The sequence below is a fragment of the Zonotrichia albicollis genome, chromosome 2 (assembly GCF_047830755.1).
Source record: "Zonotrichia albicollis isolate bZonAlb1 chromosome 2, bZonAlb1.hap1, whole genome shotgun sequence".
NCBI lineage: Eukaryota > Metazoa > Chordata > Aves > Passeriformes > Passerellidae > Zonotrichia > Zonotrichia albicollis.
The window spans coordinates 116,208,794-116,229,738 of record NC_133820.1 but is presented as its reverse complement, the minus strand read 5'-3'; the positions used below and the strand labels follow the sequence as shown (position 1 = coordinate 116,229,738).

Here is a 20,945-nt window from a genome sequence, read left to right as displayed (position 1 = left end):
GCCAGCATCAAGCCCATGACAAAGGGTTGCCTCAGGCACTGTAGCACCAAATCAAGGAATCATTGAGGACAGTGTAAGCAGCCAGAGAGCCTGGGTCTGGTTTTCTGGATCTCCTGCAGGCTGCCATCCCTCCACCAGCACAGTCTGTGGAAGGAAGGTGAGGCACTGTGCTCTCCTGGCAGGAGCTCCTCAATCACATCAGTACAGGGAATGCCAGTGATCCACATAAGACAACTAATACACAAGGAAGATGCTTAAGCAAAATTCTGCACCAGCACCCTGGTGACTGCAATAAAGGCTCAGCTACCTGATGCTGATCCTCAGGAGCAATCCTTATTATTCTTTTAAAAAATCAAATATGAGGAGAAGAAAAACAAAAAAAAAAAGAAGGGGGAAATAAACCCAAAAACCCTCCACAACAAACCCCCAAAGAGCTAAACAACAGCTGACCTTTCTTTTTCATGAATATGAAATGCTGCATTTCCCCTTAAGCATGATACATTTCAAAAAGGGCTGGCAGGGAAAGAAGCAGATCTTATGCCAGCAGTTTCTGCCCAAGGATGGGGTACCATTCTGAAGGCATGAAAAAGAATGTAACTGCTTTGTGAAAATCACTACATGCACAAAGTTATTTCCGTCTCCCCAGAATTTCAAAGAAAACATTAATGAAAGTGGGCTATAATATGCATATTTTAAATCATCAAATTACCTACGTGAATTACTTTCACAAACCTTACTGAAATAAAATTCCCACCTTTCTATAGAACAATATAGAAAAATATGTGGCTGAGTTGTTGGTTATGTTTGTTGAGGAAATTACAGTACAAAATGAATCTAAGCTGTAGCAGAAAATCTGTGAAAATATACCAGAAAAAACCAAATTGCTCTCTTTTGAGCTATTTCCAAGTTCTACTGCTTACAAAATTACCTACTTGATGTCAAAGTTGTCTTCGAGGCCATGCAAAAACTGTCACAAAGTAAGAGGCCCATTATGATTTTTCATATTCTAAATAATTTATGTTTTCTTGAGTTAACTGCAGATAAATTAATAAATTACCAAAGGGTAATTTATTAATCTAAGAACCTAGATCCATTTGTATGCATGCCCCAAGAGACAAACAAGGCTGTGATTTCCTTTTTCATGAAATCACCTTGAGGCTCTAGTCCCAAAAATGTGAAGTGGTATTACAAAGTCATTTTCTGAAACTGTGATTGTACCCCATCATCTAGGACAAAAGAAAACCATGTATGATTTAGTCCAGTAGTGAAAGCCCTACAGAAAAAGTTGGGGAAATCTGCCACTTAAAATGGACTACCTGATATTCTAAAATGAAAGTTGATCTCAAAAGAAAAAAAAAAAAAAAAGAGGAAAACTAGAAATAGAATGCAAGAATGAAGAACAGAACTATAGGGAGGGCATCTGCAGAAAACATTCAGAGCAGTAACATTTCCTGATTTCCTGTTTGTGAACTATATTCAGTGTCTTGTATTTCCATGTCCTTCAATCAAGATACCTACAAGTAATTACCTGAGCAGCTGTAAGATGACACTGCATTTTTCTTTCTTTATAAATCAAACAGCAATGTTTTTTCATGATTATTGTTCTTGTGAATGAGATACACATTATACAGACTATAGTTTTTACACTGAGAATATTTAGTGTCTGGAAAAAGATAAGATAAACAATTTCCTTTCTAAAGAAATAAAATCAATCCTTCCTTGACAAATATTCAGAAAAATGTTTTTCTCCAATTCTTTCTCATAATTTTTTTTGTCCAGAATAATCAGAATTGCCTTACCATTGCCTTGCACAGATAACAATTCAGCCTGAAAATTGCCCATTTTTTCCACTTACAGGTAAGAAACACTGCTGTGGACCTGGCTACTGAGCTTTGTACACATAAGGAAGGAGAAAGGTTCTGACAGAAGCTCTCAACAATCTCCATGTGCATGAAGTTGCCAGTCACCAGGCTGCCCATAGGCATCTTTGCACTTACCAGAAGTAGCTCAGAAGCCTGCAAATCTAAGAACATCCTTTCTTAGTGCTCCATTCTCCACCAAAAAAGAAGCTGAACATTTTGTTGCCAGCTTTCTTCCTCCAGCAGTATGTTCCCACACAGATGGCAAAACATTTTTTGAGACTTGGTACTGCAGGCTCCACTGAAGTCAGTAGAAACCCTGTGATGCCTTAGGATTTAGCTCTTATATTTATTTTTCAGATCCTGTACTGCTTTAGTGTTTAAGACTCCACAGCCTATCAGCTACTGTTCTCCCATTATATTCCAACAAAACAATTTCTCTCTAGGACTGAAACTCAAGGTTACCTTACTGTCTCAGGTCCCAAAAAATGTAACAACAGTGAATTTGGGGATGGGGTCACAAACTTGGAGTAAATTACTTCGTTACCCGAAGCTGTAATTGGAGGATTAACCCCTATATATTAATGGACCAAACTTTTATCGGTATGAAAAACTTGTGAACATCTTCCATCTTGGGTGTAGCTTCTCAGAGGCTTCTGACTGCCCAAGGTGTACCTATTGAAGGCCTTTAATAAATGTCCATTTTTATTCTCTTTATCTTGTCTAGCCTCTCTTCTAGGTAGTCACTCTAAGGCATCACCTGGCACCAATTTCTCTAACAGAAAGATTGAATCCAGCTCCAAGGAAACCTGAAAGATGAAAAATTTAATTTGTTTCCTCCTTCCACAAAAGGCCAGTCCCAAAAGGATTAGGATAGCCGCAAAATGGAGAAACCACTCCAAATTGCTCCCAGTGACCACAGTGATGTCAATCCCTAGAGAACACTCTTGGGGTGCAATGAAGTCAAATCATATCCCGCAAAACTTAAATATTTAAGATCTTATTCTCAGAAATAGCATATTAATTTCCAACTGCTCAAAGCCACACTGAGCAAAGGGAACATCAGAATAAACTGAAATCCACATAAATTATGAATCTTCTAAGATGTGCTGATACTGAATTTCAAAGGACAGAGTAAGGACTGTAACCCTGCATCTACTTTCCAGTATAAACCATGCAAAGCTGCAACATGCCCATGAACATGTCCCTCTGCACCCTGCAGCGTGCAAGCAGATCTCCCAGCCTAGTCACAGAATCATCAGAACAGCCAGTTCCTCAAAATCCAGAGAGAACTTTAATATTAAAAAATTATGATAATTTATTGCATGTGTCTTTTTTTTTATTGGCAAGGCTGGCAAACAATACATTTAAATTAATATGATCTTTGGCACCTGCAGAGGGGAGCATATGTGGCCCGAAGTTTAGAGTCCGACTAGCTGAGGGCAAAAGGCCGACGCCCCTCTGCAATTCCTGGCCAGCACCCTTCGGCGTCTGATGGCCTCGGGCTGTGCTGGCTGCGGACTGGCTCACACCGCTGGTATAGGAGAGGAACGGAGCTGACCATTTCTCGGGGGTTAAACATCGGTTTATTGAAGGTGTTGCGGGATCTAAATGCGGGGAAACCAACCGGGAAAAAGTTTTTCCATAGGGGGTGAAACAGGATTATAAAGGAGGGAGGTGGGTACAGGCGGAGCCAATCGGGAAAGGTGAGGGGATGAACTTCACAGAACTGACACTCCATGGAGACCAATAATCAAAAGGTAAAGGAGGTGTCCTGGGACCCCAGCTAACTACTGTCTCTAAAGAGGAGAAGGTTCTCGAAACCTGGGAGGAGAAAGGGAGTGATTGACTGGACAGGGAGGAAACAACTTTCACTTATAAGGGAAACCAGGGGAGGAGCAATTACATATCGGCAACTATGAATAGCGGTTACTATAGCAACTTAGCTGACAGGCTAGCAGTGGCGGGAAAAACTGGGGGAACGAAACCATTTTACACATAATAGGGGAGAACAATACATAAATTGGGGGAATAACACAAGAAACTTAACAACACACTACAACAGGCACCCTTTCTCCAACAAGAATTAAGTTCACTGAATTGGACTGAAGTAAACATAAATAAATCAAATGTGATCATCCAAATCAAGGACTTCTGGACTCAAAGGATTTAGAAATTGCTGAAAAAGCCAAACAAGAAATCTTTAACATTCCATACTGCTTTGGCTCAAGCTGGGAGAGAAATTACTTCTTGCCTCTCAGAACTGCACCTACACTTCTCTTGAAACTTTCAGAAACAATAAAAAAGTAGATCAAATTTTTAAATGCTCTTATCTTCAGGATTATGTTTTGATGCAATCTTTTACTGTGCTCAGTGGCTTAACAGTTCCTGTTGTGTAGCAGGATAACTGAGATAAGCTTTACTTTAGCACTCATGAAAGTTAAACATTAACCTAGAATGAAATTCCTTCTCTAAAGATTAATCTAAGCAGCAAAGTCAATGTAAAGATTGCACAGATTTCTGTTTTGAATTTCCAGCACAGTGCAAGCACTTTGGCACCACTCTGTTGCTGAAGCCTAGTGAAAAACACCAGGCTGACCCTCTAACAGTCTGACACGCCAAAAACCAGAAATTCTATGACACAGCTACACAATGTGATAAATTATTTTGCAAATAACAAATCCATTTGTGTTATGAAAAGGCAATATTTTAGTTTGCCAAACAGCAACAAAGAATCCTTATCTTAGAAACCAGTATGTGATACTGATGTTCCTCCTGTAAGTCCAGCTGCTAAACCCAGGCAGAAACCAAAGCTACAGCAAAATCAGCAGCAATTGGGATTTTGCCTTTGAGATGGAGGATCCGTATGCTTTTTCTCCAAACCTTTATGGCAGGTCTGTGGAATCCATGGAAGTGTTCAGCAACTGACCCAAAAAAACCTAAATTTCAGATCAGATAATCACTACAGGGATACTGAACCACATCAAATTTCTCAGTCTTTCATTCACTTTTCAATTCTCCTCTGTCCTTCCTGCTGTCATCATTCTGCCTAAAAATACCAACCTTTTCCAAATTTCTTTATTTTTACCTGTCTTTGCTCTCATTTTCTGCATGGATTCTGGTATTTGTTAATTCATTTGCTCTCTGCTTATATTTTCTGCTGCTAAAATGAAATTGGGGATCCACATTTTCATCTCTGATTGACATGTAGTCTACTCTTCATTACAGACTTGATTTGACATCTGTCTTTTTGACCTAATAATATTGGGACTTTTTCTGCTTTCAAATTGCTGATGTTGTCTTTTTCTATCGCGCAAGAAAGCTTGCTGGCAAAATTCAGAGATAAACAGCATGTGTTCTTCTGAAAACACACAGAACCAAGTAGCAGGAAGGAAGATGTAATGCTTTTAGAAATATCTAAAAAGCTTCTCTTCACAGGCTGTTCAAAGATCACAGCAAAGCCACCCTCTGGTCAGCTGTCATGAGAAGAAGTCCTGCCCTCACACCTCCTCCAACATTACCAATCCAGCTCACCTAAGGAGAGGATCAAAGAGGAAACTCGCCCTTTTTCTGTTTGCTGAGGTTTGCTTTGTGCCATTTCAGCTCCCTAAACTTCCTTGCTGCAAGATCAGACACCCGCTAAAATTTAGCAGAGAAGAAATGAGGAGGAAGGAGAGGAGAGAACTGACTGTTTATTCAACAGCATGTATACTGCTTGAACTCAATGCTTGTGCCAAACCACTCTGTAGCATCTCTCCGGCTAAGACACTCTTAAAAAAATCAGCTTGCAAAATCTGACCATCTCAGATCTGGCTACAGATCCTAAGCTACAACAGCTCAAAATGTATAACCTGAAAGGCTGCAAAAGCAGGATCATTCTGGAATTTCAAGCCTGGCTGAAAATGGGAGACTCCTCAGCCCTTTATGTTGTTCCAAACTCCAAACCAAAGCAATGTCTCAGTAAAAGGAACAAAATTGCTAGAACACATACTCAAGAGTGGCTCCAATCCAAGTGGCTCCAAAATATTAGAAATCATCTTCCAGGCTTAAGCAAGTAATTGTCCGCTTCCATATCCACAGATGTGCTGTCAGCAATAGCTTAAAGTTAGTTTCTATGACAATCACCTCTAAAATACTAAAAAATATTAACTTACATGGTATTACAAGTTTAGCTTTAATAAGACTAGTCTAATCAAATCCTCTTAGAGTCCTTATTTAGAATCATAAATGCAATTCCTGCTTTTTAGATGAAACTTTTTTTTTTTTTTGCTGTCCAGTGGAGTGTACAGACTGGTCAAATTGTGTGGGAGCTTGGAAAAGCAACATCACCGGCAAAACTTTACAGATGTTTGAGCAAACTCATCAAAACAATTTTTTTTTAAGTTTGTAATTGGCTCAAACAAGAAAAGAAAAAAATACTACAGGATCTTCAGAGTGCCTTAAAACCTCAGAACCTGAATTTACAAGGAAGCCATTACTGTTATTGACCACAGCTCTGGCAGAGATGTCTTCCCAGGCCAAGTGGAAACAAGCAATGAAGGGACAAATCAGATGGTTTATAAATGCCTAATTATTACTGTTCTCCAAGAAAACCTGTGACTCAGGATAAGAACTAAAAAAAATAAATTGTATTGGCTTGGAAACATTGTGTGGTTACTTCACAAAGCTGGAATGGGACATCTTGAATATCATTACATTCCCATGGCATTAGTACTTTTCTAACCTACAATCACACTTACAGAAATAAACTATGCTGGTAAAACAAACATTACATTGGATAATATTGGATAGTATTTCCTCACATTCAGCATTGATGTTTCAATATTCATGTCTGGGTAGAAGAAAAAAAAATGAAACACGATATTGTCATTACTGTACAAATAAGCGTTGTTATTTTCTGTTCATATATGCAACAGCTATTGGCACTCACAAAATACAAAGCTAACGTTTAAGAGATACTGTGATGCATCTTCTAAACATCACAGTGTCCTTCTTGTAGAAGCTCCTGCTCCTGTCTCAGCTCAAGAAAAGGAACAGTTTCCTTTTCCATACAAGGATTCAGAACAATTTTGAACAGTGTTAGGGACTTAAATCCAATGCTGGTTTTGGTTTCAACACTAAGCCAGATGCCTGTTGTGGATCGATGTTAGCCAGATGCCAGGCACCCACAAGAGCCACTCACTCATTGCCCTTGGCTGCTGGACGGGGGGAGACAATTTGACAAAGGGTTCATGGGTTGAGATAAGGTCTGGGAGAGAGATCACTCATTAAATACCACCATGGGCAAAACAGGCTCAGCTTTGAGATAAAAGGTGAATTTATTACTAATGAAATCTGAGCAGGATAATGATAAGTAAAATAAGCCCTTAAAAACACCTTCCCCCCTACCCCTCCCTCCTTCCACACAGGAGGCAGGGAATGGGGGTTCTGGTCAGTTCATCACCCATGGCTTTTCACACTGCTCTGGGAGAGGAGCAGTTCCCACACAGCACCATGGGGTCCCTCCCATGGGAGAGTTCTCCACTAACTTCTCCAGTGTGAGTCCATCTCACAAACAACAGCTCTCTGTGAACTGTTACAGTGTGAGTCCATCCCATGGAAACATTCCTCCCAAAACTGCTGAGGTGTGGGTCACTCTTCCATGGGGTACAGTCCTTCAAGGACAGGCTGCTCTGGCATGGGAACAGGACCCCTCTCTCCAAGGGTCTCCCACAGGTTCACAGCCTCCTCCTAGGCATCTACCCGTTCCAGTGGGGGCTTCTCCACTAGATCTCTACATCCCCGTGGATCTCCAAGGGGAGACAGCTGGTCCACCACAGTTCTCACCCCAGCCTGCAAAGGAATCTCAGCTCCAGCACCTCCTCCCCATCCTTCTCCACTGACCTTGGTGTCTGCAGAGCTGTTTGTCTCACATATTCTCATTCTGCTCTTCTCTGACTAGAATTAAAACTATGCCACAAACTTTGTTTTACTTTCTCCTTAAATAAGTTATAACAGAAGCATTATCACCACTGCTAATTGGCCCAGCAGCACATCCATCTTTGGAGCCATCAGGGATTGGCTCTGCCAGACACAGTGGAAGCTTCTCACAGCAGCCACCTCTGTGCCCCCACTCACTACCAAAAACCAGGCCATGCAAAATCAATACAATGCCTTAAGAACTGTAAAAAATAATCTAAAAATCAAAAATCCTCACCTTTCAAACTTTTCTGTTAGTAATTTGAAGTAACATCCCTCCAATGAAAATCTTGTCCCTCTCAAGTAAAAAAAAAAAAAAAAAAAAAAAAAAGAATTTAACAGCTAAAATTCTGTTTAAACCATTAAAAACATCCTGTGTACTTATAAGGAGAAAAGTGGATAAAACCATTAATAATTGGACAGATATTCTGAAACCTTTCCATGATTATAATTAATCCACAACTATCTAGAAATATTTTTTGTAAGGAACACACATCTACAAAAAAAGATTATCAGTGGGATTTTTTATTAGCCAGAGGCATACAGTACTAGGAAGATTAAAGCAGGCACTCAGTACAGTGCTACATAATCATTTTAATTGGATAAAGGTTAACTGGATGATAATGCTGATGTATGAATTAGGAATTAGAAAGCAGCAGTTTTAAACTGCTTGGGGAAAAAGGAATGCCCCAGAAATCAAGAAATACTTCCCCCCATCCAACCCGGGGCCATTGCCCTCCCATGAATTCAAGCAAACATACTTCCTGACAGCTTCAAAGCTATAGAAGGAGAGAAACTGTCTTTTTTTTGTTTGCCTGTAGAACCAGCAACAAACTCTGTGAGTTTTTTCTTGCCAAGAGACCTCTCAACATGAACACATTTAACAGTCCAACCACTGCTCCTACTACAAGCTTCATACACGGGTATCAGGAAGCAATCACCACTGTAGCCAGCATTTTCTGATTTCCATATCTTCCAAAGTAGATGGACAACAGTGAAATGGGAAAGGAAAAAGAAAAAAAGAAACTTGCTTCCACAAAAAACCCCAAAACCAAACCAGAAGCCAGTAACATGAAAAATTGCCACCACAAGGACTTCCAGCACTTTCACCACAAGAAAAAGCAAAGTAAGACGATAATAACAAGGTAAAATTAAAACAATAACGAGCTACAGCACAGGAAAGCTACAAAGCCATCCAAAAGGGATGGGGACAACCAAAAAAATATGGAACATGACACAAAACTTGCCACCTATTCATACACATACAGTCATGGACAGAGACTTGTGAAAGACCAGAAGGAGATGAAGCCTCTAAACACTCAAAACCACTCACCCACCCAAACCCTGCAGGCAGCATTCCAGGTCCCAGGAGGCATCACTCAACCATCTGCAGAGCTACACTTGCAGATGCTGGGGCTGTGCTTTCAGTGCCTTGAACTGAACACAAGTCTCCCATTGCCAGGGCACAATTCCTGTATTATTCCATCTCTTGCCCATTTACTGCTGAAATCTCTCCAAGAGCCACTTCTAGCACAGAAGCTGGATCAAGGAATCGATCTATCTCTAAAAACACTCCCCTAAGAATAAAAACTGCATCACAGTGGAAAGCGCCAGGAGTTCAAGAGGACAGATTTATCTTGAACAAAAGTGAGATAGATCCATGCCAGAATGAAGCATCCATGTAAACATGGTCTCAAAAGGTGGATTTAAAAAAAAAAAAAAAAAAAAAAAATCACAGAATTGCCTGGGTTGGAAGGTACCTTAAAGATCATCTTGTTCCAACCTCACTGGCCTTGCACACCTCCAGGGATGGGACAGTCACAGATTCTCTGGGCAACCTGTGCCAGTGCCTCACCACCCTCACATGCCTAATATAAATTTACTCTGTCAGTAAATTTGGAGCCACTCCCTCTTATCCTGTTACTACATGCTCTTGCACAGTTTCTCTATCCTCTTCAAAATGGCTGAAACATAACAGCTGTATATTTATAATAATTTTTTGTTTACTTAGGGTAACCATCACACTTTAGGCCTCTTATGTCTTAGGCTTATTATTTATTAAAGGAATAGCTGCTACCAGTCCACATTACACAGCCCTCTCAGGAGCATCTTGGGCCAGGAGTTGGGCTTGTTTTTCCCTCCCTCAGCATCAAAGCGGAAGCACTCTTTGAAAAAGTCCTTATTTTTTCATTTCATTTCTTTTTAAGACATGCAAAACAATCAGTGCAGGGAAAAACAAGAGGGAAGATTTTTTTATTATCAGCAAAAGAAAGACCGGAATCATCTTGCAACATATGCTCCAAGTTTTATTAGTCACTTGATTTGAGATATATTTCCATGGTAGACTACAGTCAGGGCTAAAAATCCCAGCCTTCCTTCTCAAGTAGGTGAGTATACTAAGGTTTAACTGCAGGATAAATATACCATCAGTAGTAATCCTCTATTTCCAAGCAAATCAAATTTAAGCACTGGCAGATAGAATGAACTAGTTCAACCTTTGCTGTGGATGAAAAGCTAAATAAAACCTAAGACCTGAATAATCAATGCAAAGAATGCTAAGATAACATTCAGTCAAACTTTTAAGCATGACTGTACACATCTTGGAATATACCAACACCCATTTCTGTTGAAAATGTCATTTGTTTTTAAGGACATTCTGTGCTGCCAAAAATCTGTATGTTTTCCCTTTCATTAAATGGATCATTTTCTTCAGAGCAAAATCTATGGCATTTTAGACTGCTGAATTTCAAGTAGGGCAGGTTTAAAATTAATTTTCACCTTCAATACTGTGCCAATTCGCTTTGAGAAACTAGAAAGGGCACATTATGCAGCCTAGATAAAACAACAATTTCTATTACAGTGAAAATGATAAGGTGGAGAGAAACCATTATCAAAGCACTAAGACCACTGTCATTGTGTCTCAAATTTTCAATAAAAAACAGGCCAAACAATTTTTCTCTTTTCAAAAACCTTGTCATCCCTGGCAATTTAACAAACTCTTTAGCAGGAAGACAAAGACCAGAGGGAAGGAACTGCTGCCATCAGTGCTGCCTGAAGTAGCCCCCGGCACAAGAAGCACAGTGGGATTATCAGATATGGTGACAAGAGGAAGCTAAGCAAGTAAATAAAAAAGAGATGGGGCAGACATTTGGTGGCCCATGTACAAAACATTATTTCATGGGGTGAAATAATGTCAAAGCTTTAGTATGGTCCTACCCCAGCTTGTACTGGGCCTGGCTAAAGTGGTTTTTGGGTTTCACAAGCAACATACCTAAATACATGGCACAAAATGCCATGTATTTAGGAATGTTACTTGGGAAACCCAGGGGATTTGAGAAAATGACAAGATAACAATTTCTGGAAGCATTATGGTTAGAGATCAGAAATGTCAACAGTGTTCTGTCAACAGTTATAATGAATTACCTATTACAGGAATTTACCCTACTATTTCCTGCTCCATGTAACACAAAGATAACAGTTAAGAATGTAGCAACGTGCATTTATAATTTTGTTATTTCTGGGGAGGATTTCTGTAAGAAATACACACTGGCCACAAAATGGTCATGCATCCCAGTGATGTTTAAAAAGAAAGTGGACACATGTAATGACTTTACAAGAGAAATCAAGCAGTCATGAGATGCCAAGTGTAACACCTTCCAAAGCCAACATTCACTTTACATCTGAAAGCTGCTCTGGGCATCTAGCTAAAGATTGCAAAGCAAGCCAGCAGCTGATTACAAAGTGCACTAGATCTCCAAACTCCCAGGTTTAATTCATCCTCACAATATCCAGACCCAAACTTACTTTATTATAGCTGTGGTTTGGTCTTCCAGGAAAGGAAAAAAACAGTTACATGCATTCTTAAAACAGAATTAGACATCTCCAAATGAAGCTAAGTGGGGGGAAAAAAATATGCATTAGACAAAATAATTTTTTGCCAGCTGTGACTGTTTTATAATTCATTTTGGACACGGAGTTGAACACAGATGGTGAAATAATTTCAGTCCTTCAAGGAACTCATGTATGGTAACTACTAGACATAAAATTCTGCACATAGTAGCTGCTCAAAATTGCTAATATAATAAACATACACCAATAGCTTCCATCTGAACACTCTTTCCCTTCAAACAGGGAACGAAGCACACCTAAATTAACTTCCTACTCTGCATATTCAGTAACTCTGAAAGCAGGCTTTGACAAAGGGCAGGCTCCAGATGGGTTTTATGAACAGTCTGGAAGACAGGAGCTGACTGACCTGCAAAAGCACCTTCCTATGACAACAAAGTGTAGGTGGGGGCAACCCAACTCCTCCCATAAAACAACAAAAGGCAAATCCAAGAATAGCAGTATCCACCTGCTTTGGGACACCAGCTAACCACCCATAAGGGGCTATTAGAAAGAAATTTTTGCCAGGGATAGTTATGGAGTAATTGTGTGGTATGACAGGCTTTTCCCAAAATTCCTCTGAAACAGCTGGTGCTGCAGTGTCAGCAGCAGGACTCACTGACCAGTGGCTTGATCTGAAGTGTCATCTAGATCACTCAACATCTTAAGGATTCTGGCACACAGAGCTGCAAACCATCCAAATTTACATCAGTGCCCCACTGTTCGAGCATCTGCAGCACTTGCACTTGACAGCTCTCTGCAGCTCAGGCCCATGCAGTTTTACTTCCAGTAATGGGTACAATCCCTACAGCAGCATGCTAGCTAGTTTGACATTAAAGAAACCACTGATAAAGTGTACTTATCTACACAGCATTTCATTCCACTCAAAAAAGTTTCATTTTATGATATATATAAAACAAACAAACATGAAGTCACCAGCTTACACTGAACACAAGAAAATGTGGAGATATGCTTCCAGTACCACTTCCTGTGAGTTCAGTGTTAAACTCAAGTCAAGGAAGCTGGAAGGCAGCACTCAAGTATCTGCCATGTCCTTTCAAAAAAAGCAATCTACTGTCTGAGCTTTGCCATATTTAAACTGTGTGATGTGTTGTCCAAATATGAACTCTAATAAATGCACTGAACTCCCACTCAAAAAAAGTAAAGCAAAACCAAGCAACACTAATCTTTAAAACATGTGGGTGGTTCTGCTTATTCCCTGTTCCTCCCTTTCTGCTCTGCAATGCTCCTCTACTGCTAGTTCCTGCATCAAGACTTCAATATGCACCTAACCTGGCAGTGGACCAGGAGAGGAAACAATGAGAATCTCAAGGTTCACACTACATCTCTGCAGGAGAAATACAAGTCCGATAGTCTGTGCACCTCCTAGCCCTGTTCTCTGCCCACTACTCAGGCATCTAACCTTGCACTGTCAAGAGAAGCTCTTTTAAATGAAGAGTTAACAAGGAGGCAGAGGAACACAACTACTTGTAAGTATTGATGAAAGAGATGGTATTTTTTATTTTTTGAAAAATACCTTCAAGAAAGAAATCAGAGAATACACGAAGTATCTTTTTTTTTAACTAACAGTGAGCAGAGTTTCCTTATATATTAAATTTATATTATTTTAGAGCCAAGGAGCCACAGAGCAAGACTACTGCACTTGCACATGGAGTTCCCACCCAAACAGCTCCTTTTGGTGTGTATCCCTTCTGGTCCTTCCCAAGCTGGAGGAAGAACTGGGTGCATGGGCTAACTCCACAGGTTTTACCACAGGAGTGCATCCCCCTTTACAATGCAGTCATTATCACAATGCCTGGAACAGTGCTCACAAGGGATCTGCAACAAAAACCAGCTGGACAGATTTCTCAGTGGAAGTACACATGGAAAATCCAAGCCTTCCCTTGCTTGCTGTCACTTCAAGGCTCTGTTTGGATCTGAAAAAAACCCAGTTCCTCAGCAGATGGTACAAAGAGCTGCTGCTACAGCAAGAGTGAAGAACCAAGAAAGCTGCCACAGAGCCAGGGAACATGAAGGCAGACACAGGAAGAGTACCTGCCTGCTGGATTAGCAGAGCATTGACACACAGCCTCTGCCTAGAGCAAGAAGTAAAGCACACAGGAAGAAGCAATCCTTCTTTTGGGAGAAATAAACTGCATTAAAGGAGAGAAAAGAAAGGAAGGAAAAGATCATATTTGGCAAAAGCAATCAAAAAGGAGATTTTTTACTTGGTACTACTCCAACACAAGAGGTACCACATCTCAGCCTTGCTGCTTATTGCTTCCTGCTAATGGGAAAATGCAAATTTGTCCCATTCCCTGACAGCAAGTACCACATCTTGCAGCCAAGCTAAACAGCAGAAAGCAAGGAAAACACTAGCCATATTTGGAATATCAACCACAATGACAAGGAGTTCCCCAAAGCTACGAAGCCAGTTTGAGCCGCATTTACTAGCAATGCTCTACAAATTAATTTCTTTGGTAGAAAGCTGTTATCCAACTCTTCCATTTCTCTTGTTAGGGTCATAGGCAAATTTAATAGAAATTATTAAATAATATCTGCTATAAATATTAGAGTAGAAAACATTAAATAATATCAAATTATAAAGCATCAGTGCCATTCCCTAGCCAAAGCCCAGCATGCCACAGACCTGGACAAAGGGGTGTGAGGAAGGAGGGAGGACCATGGGCAAGACTTGTACAGAACTGGGAGCTTCTTCCAAACTGCTGAGTTGGATCAGCTTCCAAGTAGCTTTTTCTTTTAAATTGCTGTCAGCAGATCTGAACTTCCTAATATTTGCTATCCATTTCTGACTTTACCACCAGTGTGAAAAATGCATGTCTTTTATGATTGGCTTTTCGCACATATTAAAATGAATATTATATGTCTTGTGATAGAAAGTAATGCTGTATTAATTCTCTTAAGTAGTGTGTTAAATATAGTTTTAGGTTATAAAAATTGTTAAAATAGAAACTATGCTATGTAAGATACTTTTTTTAAAGAAAGGACTCGCACAGAGATAGCAGCCACAGGACACCTAAATCTTTCAGGGAAAAAGAATTTATTGCTCTCTTATTAGAAGAAACTAACTTCTTCCCGCCTCAAAGGTGCTGTTAGGATTCAGAGAAAGAAGTTGACACTGACCATACAGAACCCTGTGTTTGAATGGAATTTATGCATCATGTATGAGATGTATGAATATACAACAGGCTGTTGTTTTTAAGGGTTAATCCTTTGTTAACCAATGTCCTTTTTCGGGCTTATGCTGCCCAGAAAAAGGTACCTGGACTGTCTGTAATTCTTTGTATCTCTTGTCTCATTTTGTCCTAATCCAAATTGTCCAAATTATTATTACTCTAGTTGTATTACTATTTTTATAACCATTTTCTTACTATTAAACATTTAAAATTTTAAAAACAAGCGACTGGCATTTTTCACAACCAGCATTCAAAAACCTGGGGCTCACATGATTCCACCCCATCCCAAAACACCTGCTGGCAGTGCCTCCATTGCTGCCACATGCTCTTGCACCCCAGACCACCTTGTCCCTTCTCCATCAGCATCCTGTAGCAGCTGCACTGTGCATCTCAAGGGCATGTTTATGTGATTTTTTAACCGAATCATTGTAGAAAAACATTACTAGCCTTCCTAAAATACTATACAAGCAGTTGTACTTCACAATAAATTCAGATTCTTTGAGCATCACACCGAATCCCCATGTCTCTCTCCATCACCAATACTTGGCAAATGATTTTTTTCCTTAGGGAGTCTAAATTTTTCTTATTAGGCTCTTTGTCATTTAACAATCTATGTCTATTACTTTCTGACTGCTTTTGCTTACCTCTTCCCTTTACTTTTGAGGGGGCTTTTTTTTTAAACGCCGCCCCAAATTTCAAAATCACCCAACAATCAGCTGACAGTCACATCCTGAGACCTTGTTCCGGAATCCTTCCCTGCCTGCAGCATTTGTGGTTGAATCTCCAACCAACTGAGATACTGATGCCTTAAAAGCTCCCAAACCTTCCAGTCTTACTTCCATGATTCACATATTTATTTCTGTAACTTCAGACAGACTTACTATCTTTAGTCACTGATACATTTTTACTTACTGATGCTCTTTTCTAATTCCTTTCCTCACCCTCAATAATTTCATTATGCATAAATCAACTTTCTTTAGATAAACCAAAGAAGACAACAGAAAACCAGAGGAAATCTTTGAAACAGTAATAGTAGGATAGGTTAGGCTAGGTATTTTTGTTAGTGATAAAGAAAAATATGAATTTCACAAAGCAATTTTCTTAGTAAAGAGTCAAAGCTACTGAAGAAGAATCAATTTCAATTGCCATTACAATACCACCCTTAGTATTTTGCCCAAAGGCAATAAAAACCCGAATAAAACACTGCAAAATCTAGAAAGAACAATCAGTGGGTAAAAGGACAGTGATGAAGATGCCAAGAGAACAAAGATCTGAAAAATAAATGACCTTGCTTTCTAAAGAAATAGTTTCGCAGCAACTGGTTCGACATTTAGGAAATAAAGGAGTCACTGCTGTGGAAATATGCACTAGCCCTTGCTTAAATAAAAAAAAATGTGGCATAGTAAATGTAAGAATTAAGACGACTTAAAGCATGTCCTTTTGTTCTACTGCATGAAATAATACATTTTCTTTTCAAATTGTCACACACTGCTACAAGGTTATTGTACTATCACATCAGGAGACAAAACAAAATTAGATCCATATGTTCCTAGGATATAAGCAAGTGGGTAAGAAGTTTCTGCTCTCAAATATGAAATCAGTGATTGTGACTTCATCTGTAGGAGAAGCTTTTCTATTAAGGAACTCTGAATGGTGTGCAGCAGAGGCCATTAACTCTGAGCTGCAAAACTGCACTTCACTATCATGGCAGAACAACAGAAGTCATGTTACAGCTAACCTTACCAAATCAGCCCAAAAAGCCCAAGGGCATTTTAAATAATAAACTGCCACCTCAGCTTTATTCAAAACACTTTATAAGAAACAAGTCCATTACACACATACTTTACAAAAACTATCCCCCAAGGGTAGAACAGAGAGAAAATCTTCCAAGCGTCCCAGTGACTCCCTCAGCAACCAATTCCTGAAGCTGTTTAAACAGGTGTTGGAGAGAACCTCTTCAGAAAGGACAAGAAGGCAATGATGCAAAAAGAGGGAAGATTCCCTACAGACTGAGCTCTCCAGCACATGGATGCACTTATGCTTTTGAAAGAGGAAAAAAAAAAAAAAAAAAGTAACTACAGTAATTCCTGAGACAGCACTTACCTCCTGGCAGTACTGAAGAATTCCTTCTTTTGTCCCAATGCAGGACTTGGTGCCAGAAGGGTCTGATTCCCACTTTCCATTCTGCACATTCATATGCATGTTGAGTTTGCCACAGAACATGGCAATCTGAGGTTCTGCCAGCAGCCCTGCATTTCCATCAGCAGGCACCTGGAAGGAGAAGAAAAGTTTTAATCTCACATTTGAAAATTCAGCCCAGCCAAAGCAGCAACAGGTCAAGCAAGCATTTTTTTATTCAGGGAGATGTGAGAAATATAATGGGGTGCTCATACAAATCCAGATTACAATAGTGTAATTTTAAAGCTTAACTGTCACAGCGAGCCCCCAGCCCAGTAATAATTAGCATTGACTCCATTATTCACAGAAGGCTGATCAATTTGTTTATTACATTATTATTATTAAGAAATTGCTTATATAGACAGTTACAATACACCTGGACCTAACTAGTCCACTAATCCAAACACCACCACCATTGGGTAATTAAGAAACCATCCTTTGGTAAACAAATCTCCATAACACATTCCACATGTTCACAACAACAGGTGCAGCAAGTGAAGATAAGAATTGTTCCTCATTCTTTTCTCTGATCTTCCCACAGCCTCTCCCAGAAACGCCTGGGAAAGTTACGCGTTGCTCTCTGCGACCAGAGAGCTGCTGCCACACTTAACCAAACTGTTTTGTGACCCAAAACTGTCTTACCAATTGGGGCTAAACATGGGACAATGAGCACAGTTGGAGCACAGTTATAGAAGTTTAATTTTCCAAATATAGCTGTTGTAATGTGGGGGAGGAGTTTACTAACAAGTAAATGGAAAAGTAAACAAGTTTTTAGCATGAGTTTCTAAAAAATCTCACAGGACATCCTTTTCCAGGCACCTTGGTAGCACACTGCCTCTATTTTATCATGTCTTATGAAGGTGGTAGGTTAAAAGCAGCTTCCATCAAAGCTTTTCTAGGATTGAACCTCAAAATGGAGAGGGGCTGGGGAGGTATCAGAATGGCTCTGCTGAAGGTTTAGCTGACAACCAGCAATCACAGAACACCACCTCCCCAACAAGCATTAAAATACCAGGCTCAAGATGTGCTCCTCCTCCTCCTGAGCCACAGACGCTGCTCGTGACACCAAGCAAGCACTGCTGGGGCACAGAGCCACACATCAGAGGCACCCTCAGCACAGGTTTAAATCTCTGCCATGGGACCACAGCACTGAGGACAAATCAAGAGCCAAGAAGGTATAAGGTGAAAGGACTGGCTTTTTGTTTGACATCTGAGAAACACGACACAAAGAGAAACCTTCTCTCTGGGTTAGGTACCTCAAGAGACAAGTCTGCAGCTCCCCACTGCCCCTCATACTCCAAAGGCCAGCTGGTCATATTCAAGGCGCAGCAGAGTATTCATGTCAGTTTAAATATTTCTTTTTAAGCTTTAATCTCTTAGCTTGAAGGCTTCTCAAGAGGAAAATGAAAAGCATTTTAAAAATTCACAAGAAAGAGAAGAAACAGAATTATGGCATCATAGGAGATATGCAAACCCAGGATATTAGTTTGACTTTTTTGTTTAAGCACAAAAAAGACTTCATGAATTTTATATGCCTACAGTACTAAAAAAAGCCCCAAAGTCCACACTAAGAAACACTGTGACAGTGATCATCTAACTATCCATTGGATTCACATTGAAAGTGAACACGTCAAAATTAAACCAAGGCTTTGTTTGGGTTTTTTTTTTAAGAGAAAAGAGAGAACATTTCTTGTCCTGTTTTCATAAGATGTTAACTTGTTATTGCAGTTCAGCTCAAAAAAACCCCACAGGAACACCTCAACTGGCCAAGATTTCTGTTTACTATCTCAATTTCTCTTCTCCTGTGCAACAAGTACATTCTCTACAATTAAAGAGCCAACTATCACTGTTGTTCCACTGGGTAGTTAGAGAATTTTCCAGTAACTGGGATGACACCTTGTCTTGGTTTGCTTTGATCAGGAAAACTATCACATGCTTACTCCTCCTAATACCTACAGAAACTTTGGAGAGCAACTCAAATATAACACAACTATAACAATCTGCATAATATCCTCCAAGTTAATGATTTTATTTTTCTTTATACATGCAACATAACCCTATCAAAATTACAATAAAAATAGAAGTGAGTCATTCCACAGGTGATGAATGGATGAGAACTTGATATTCCCAGTCTGCTCCTTGAGTTGAGATCTTCAGTAAATTAATAAAGCACACAGTAGTCCCACTGTGGGAGATTTTAGATTTTTTTTTACTCAAAATCATAAATCAAAAGTATTTAGATTATAGAATCAAAGATTCATTTAGGCTGAATGAGACTTTAAGATTGAACCCAACTGTAAACCTAACACTGCAAATTTAACAAAAATAAAAGCCAAAAATAAAAGCTAAAATTCAGCTAACTAATTTCAAGGGATCTCTATATGGTGCAAGTTCCCAATAACATAAAATCTCATTAAATATTACTAATTGTAAGAAACATCAAACAGCGGTTTGATCACTAAGGGGACTGAACAGTGGTATTTTTGGGGAAAGGTGGGGAAATGTAGCACTTTCTGTAAAACACATACACTTACAAAGATTAAAAACTCAAAAAAAGCAGGAGACTAAACTCAGTAAAACTTACACAGTGATAAGTGATTTGTCCCACACATTCTATCATAACATTTTAAACATGTGAATGAATTAATCACTGGTCACATCAAGGGTATATCCAGCTAAAATATGTGAGCTGGTGACAAATTTTATGCATCACTGAAATTTTCTTCACAACCAATGGTTTCATTCATTTACATTCATACCATCACAAGAAAAAAATACCAGCATTACAATGCAATTATATAATCTAGAGTAGCAATTTAGACTGATAAGCAGCTTCTAGAGAAGGAATGCTCAATAACAAAGTTACAGTCCAGTTTGTTGTAACAACACCTGTAGTGGCAAACCTCTCCTTGACTAATCCTAAAGCTCTTAGGCATACTGGTCTCCCAAAGAATAACCCATGGGACAGAAACATAATTACATTAACAGCAACTATTTACTTTATTAGTATTCTGCAAAAGCAAATACTCAAAGCATATTAATGGAATTGTAATCACATATTTTTTTCTTGCTTGCATATGACTGAGAGCTAGCAGCATGGCTTTTTTTCCTGCTTCTTAGCAAATCATTAAATAACAGACCAATTAGCACAGCATCTGGAGGTGACTTCAAACGTTATGCTCAGGTCTTGTCAGTATATCCAGTTTTCAAAGACCAAGTAAGAACACTACTCATCACTTCCACAAGGCACCTGTAATATGATTTCTGTAATGTGAACTACATAAATTTGAAAAATGGCATGTACAGGACTCTGAAAAATTATCTCAATTGATGGTACACTATTTAGATCTCTGCATTAGTCTACCATGTCACAAGACATTCAAACACCAGCCTTTTGATATAGAAAATAAAATTATTGATTTTTGCAAGTGTAAGGGTACAAGTTCTGAAAAAAAGGTTCCATGACTGCGGTAAAGCTCAATGCTCACAACAGCTTCTCTCTTACAGAATTCCAGCATATCAGAGGTCTTCCAGTTTCAAGACTCATTTTACCTCCAGTTGAGTGCATGCCCTGGTTTAGGGCAAATTTGGGAGAAAACCTCCAAAAGGGGCCCTCCAGAAAGCAAACCCACACAGCCCCTCCCCTCAACCAGTTTGGGAAGAATTTCCTCAGAGAGAAGTGGAAAAAACCTGTTTATACAACAGGCAGAGCACTCCCCAGCGCACAAAATGAACAATACCAGGTGACAAAACTCATTCACTGCTCTGAAGAGATGACAAATTCAGGAAGTTTCTCCTATGAGTGCTCGCTCTGTTATCAATCCCTCAGGCTCTGGGAAAGGCTGCACAGAGCAGGCCCCAGCAGGCC

At 39.5% G+C, this 20,945-nt stretch overlaps 1 protein-coding gene across 4 annotated transcripts in view; it reads right to left on the bottom strand.

Moving 5' to 3' along the window:
• The window catches only part of APP (amyloid beta precursor protein), a 202,068-nt gene that overhangs the window by 138,126 nt on the left and 42,997 nt on the right, over positions 1 to 20,945 (bottom strand). For all 4 annotated transcript variants that reach the window (XM_074536151.1, XM_074536150.1, XM_074536153.1 and 1 more), the window contains exon 2: positions 17,003 to 17,170. In XM_074536151.1, coding sequence (XP_074392252.1) covers positions 17,003 to 17,170 — 168 coding nt within the window. The remainder of the gene's footprint in view (positions 1 to 17,002; positions 17,171 to 20,945) is intronic.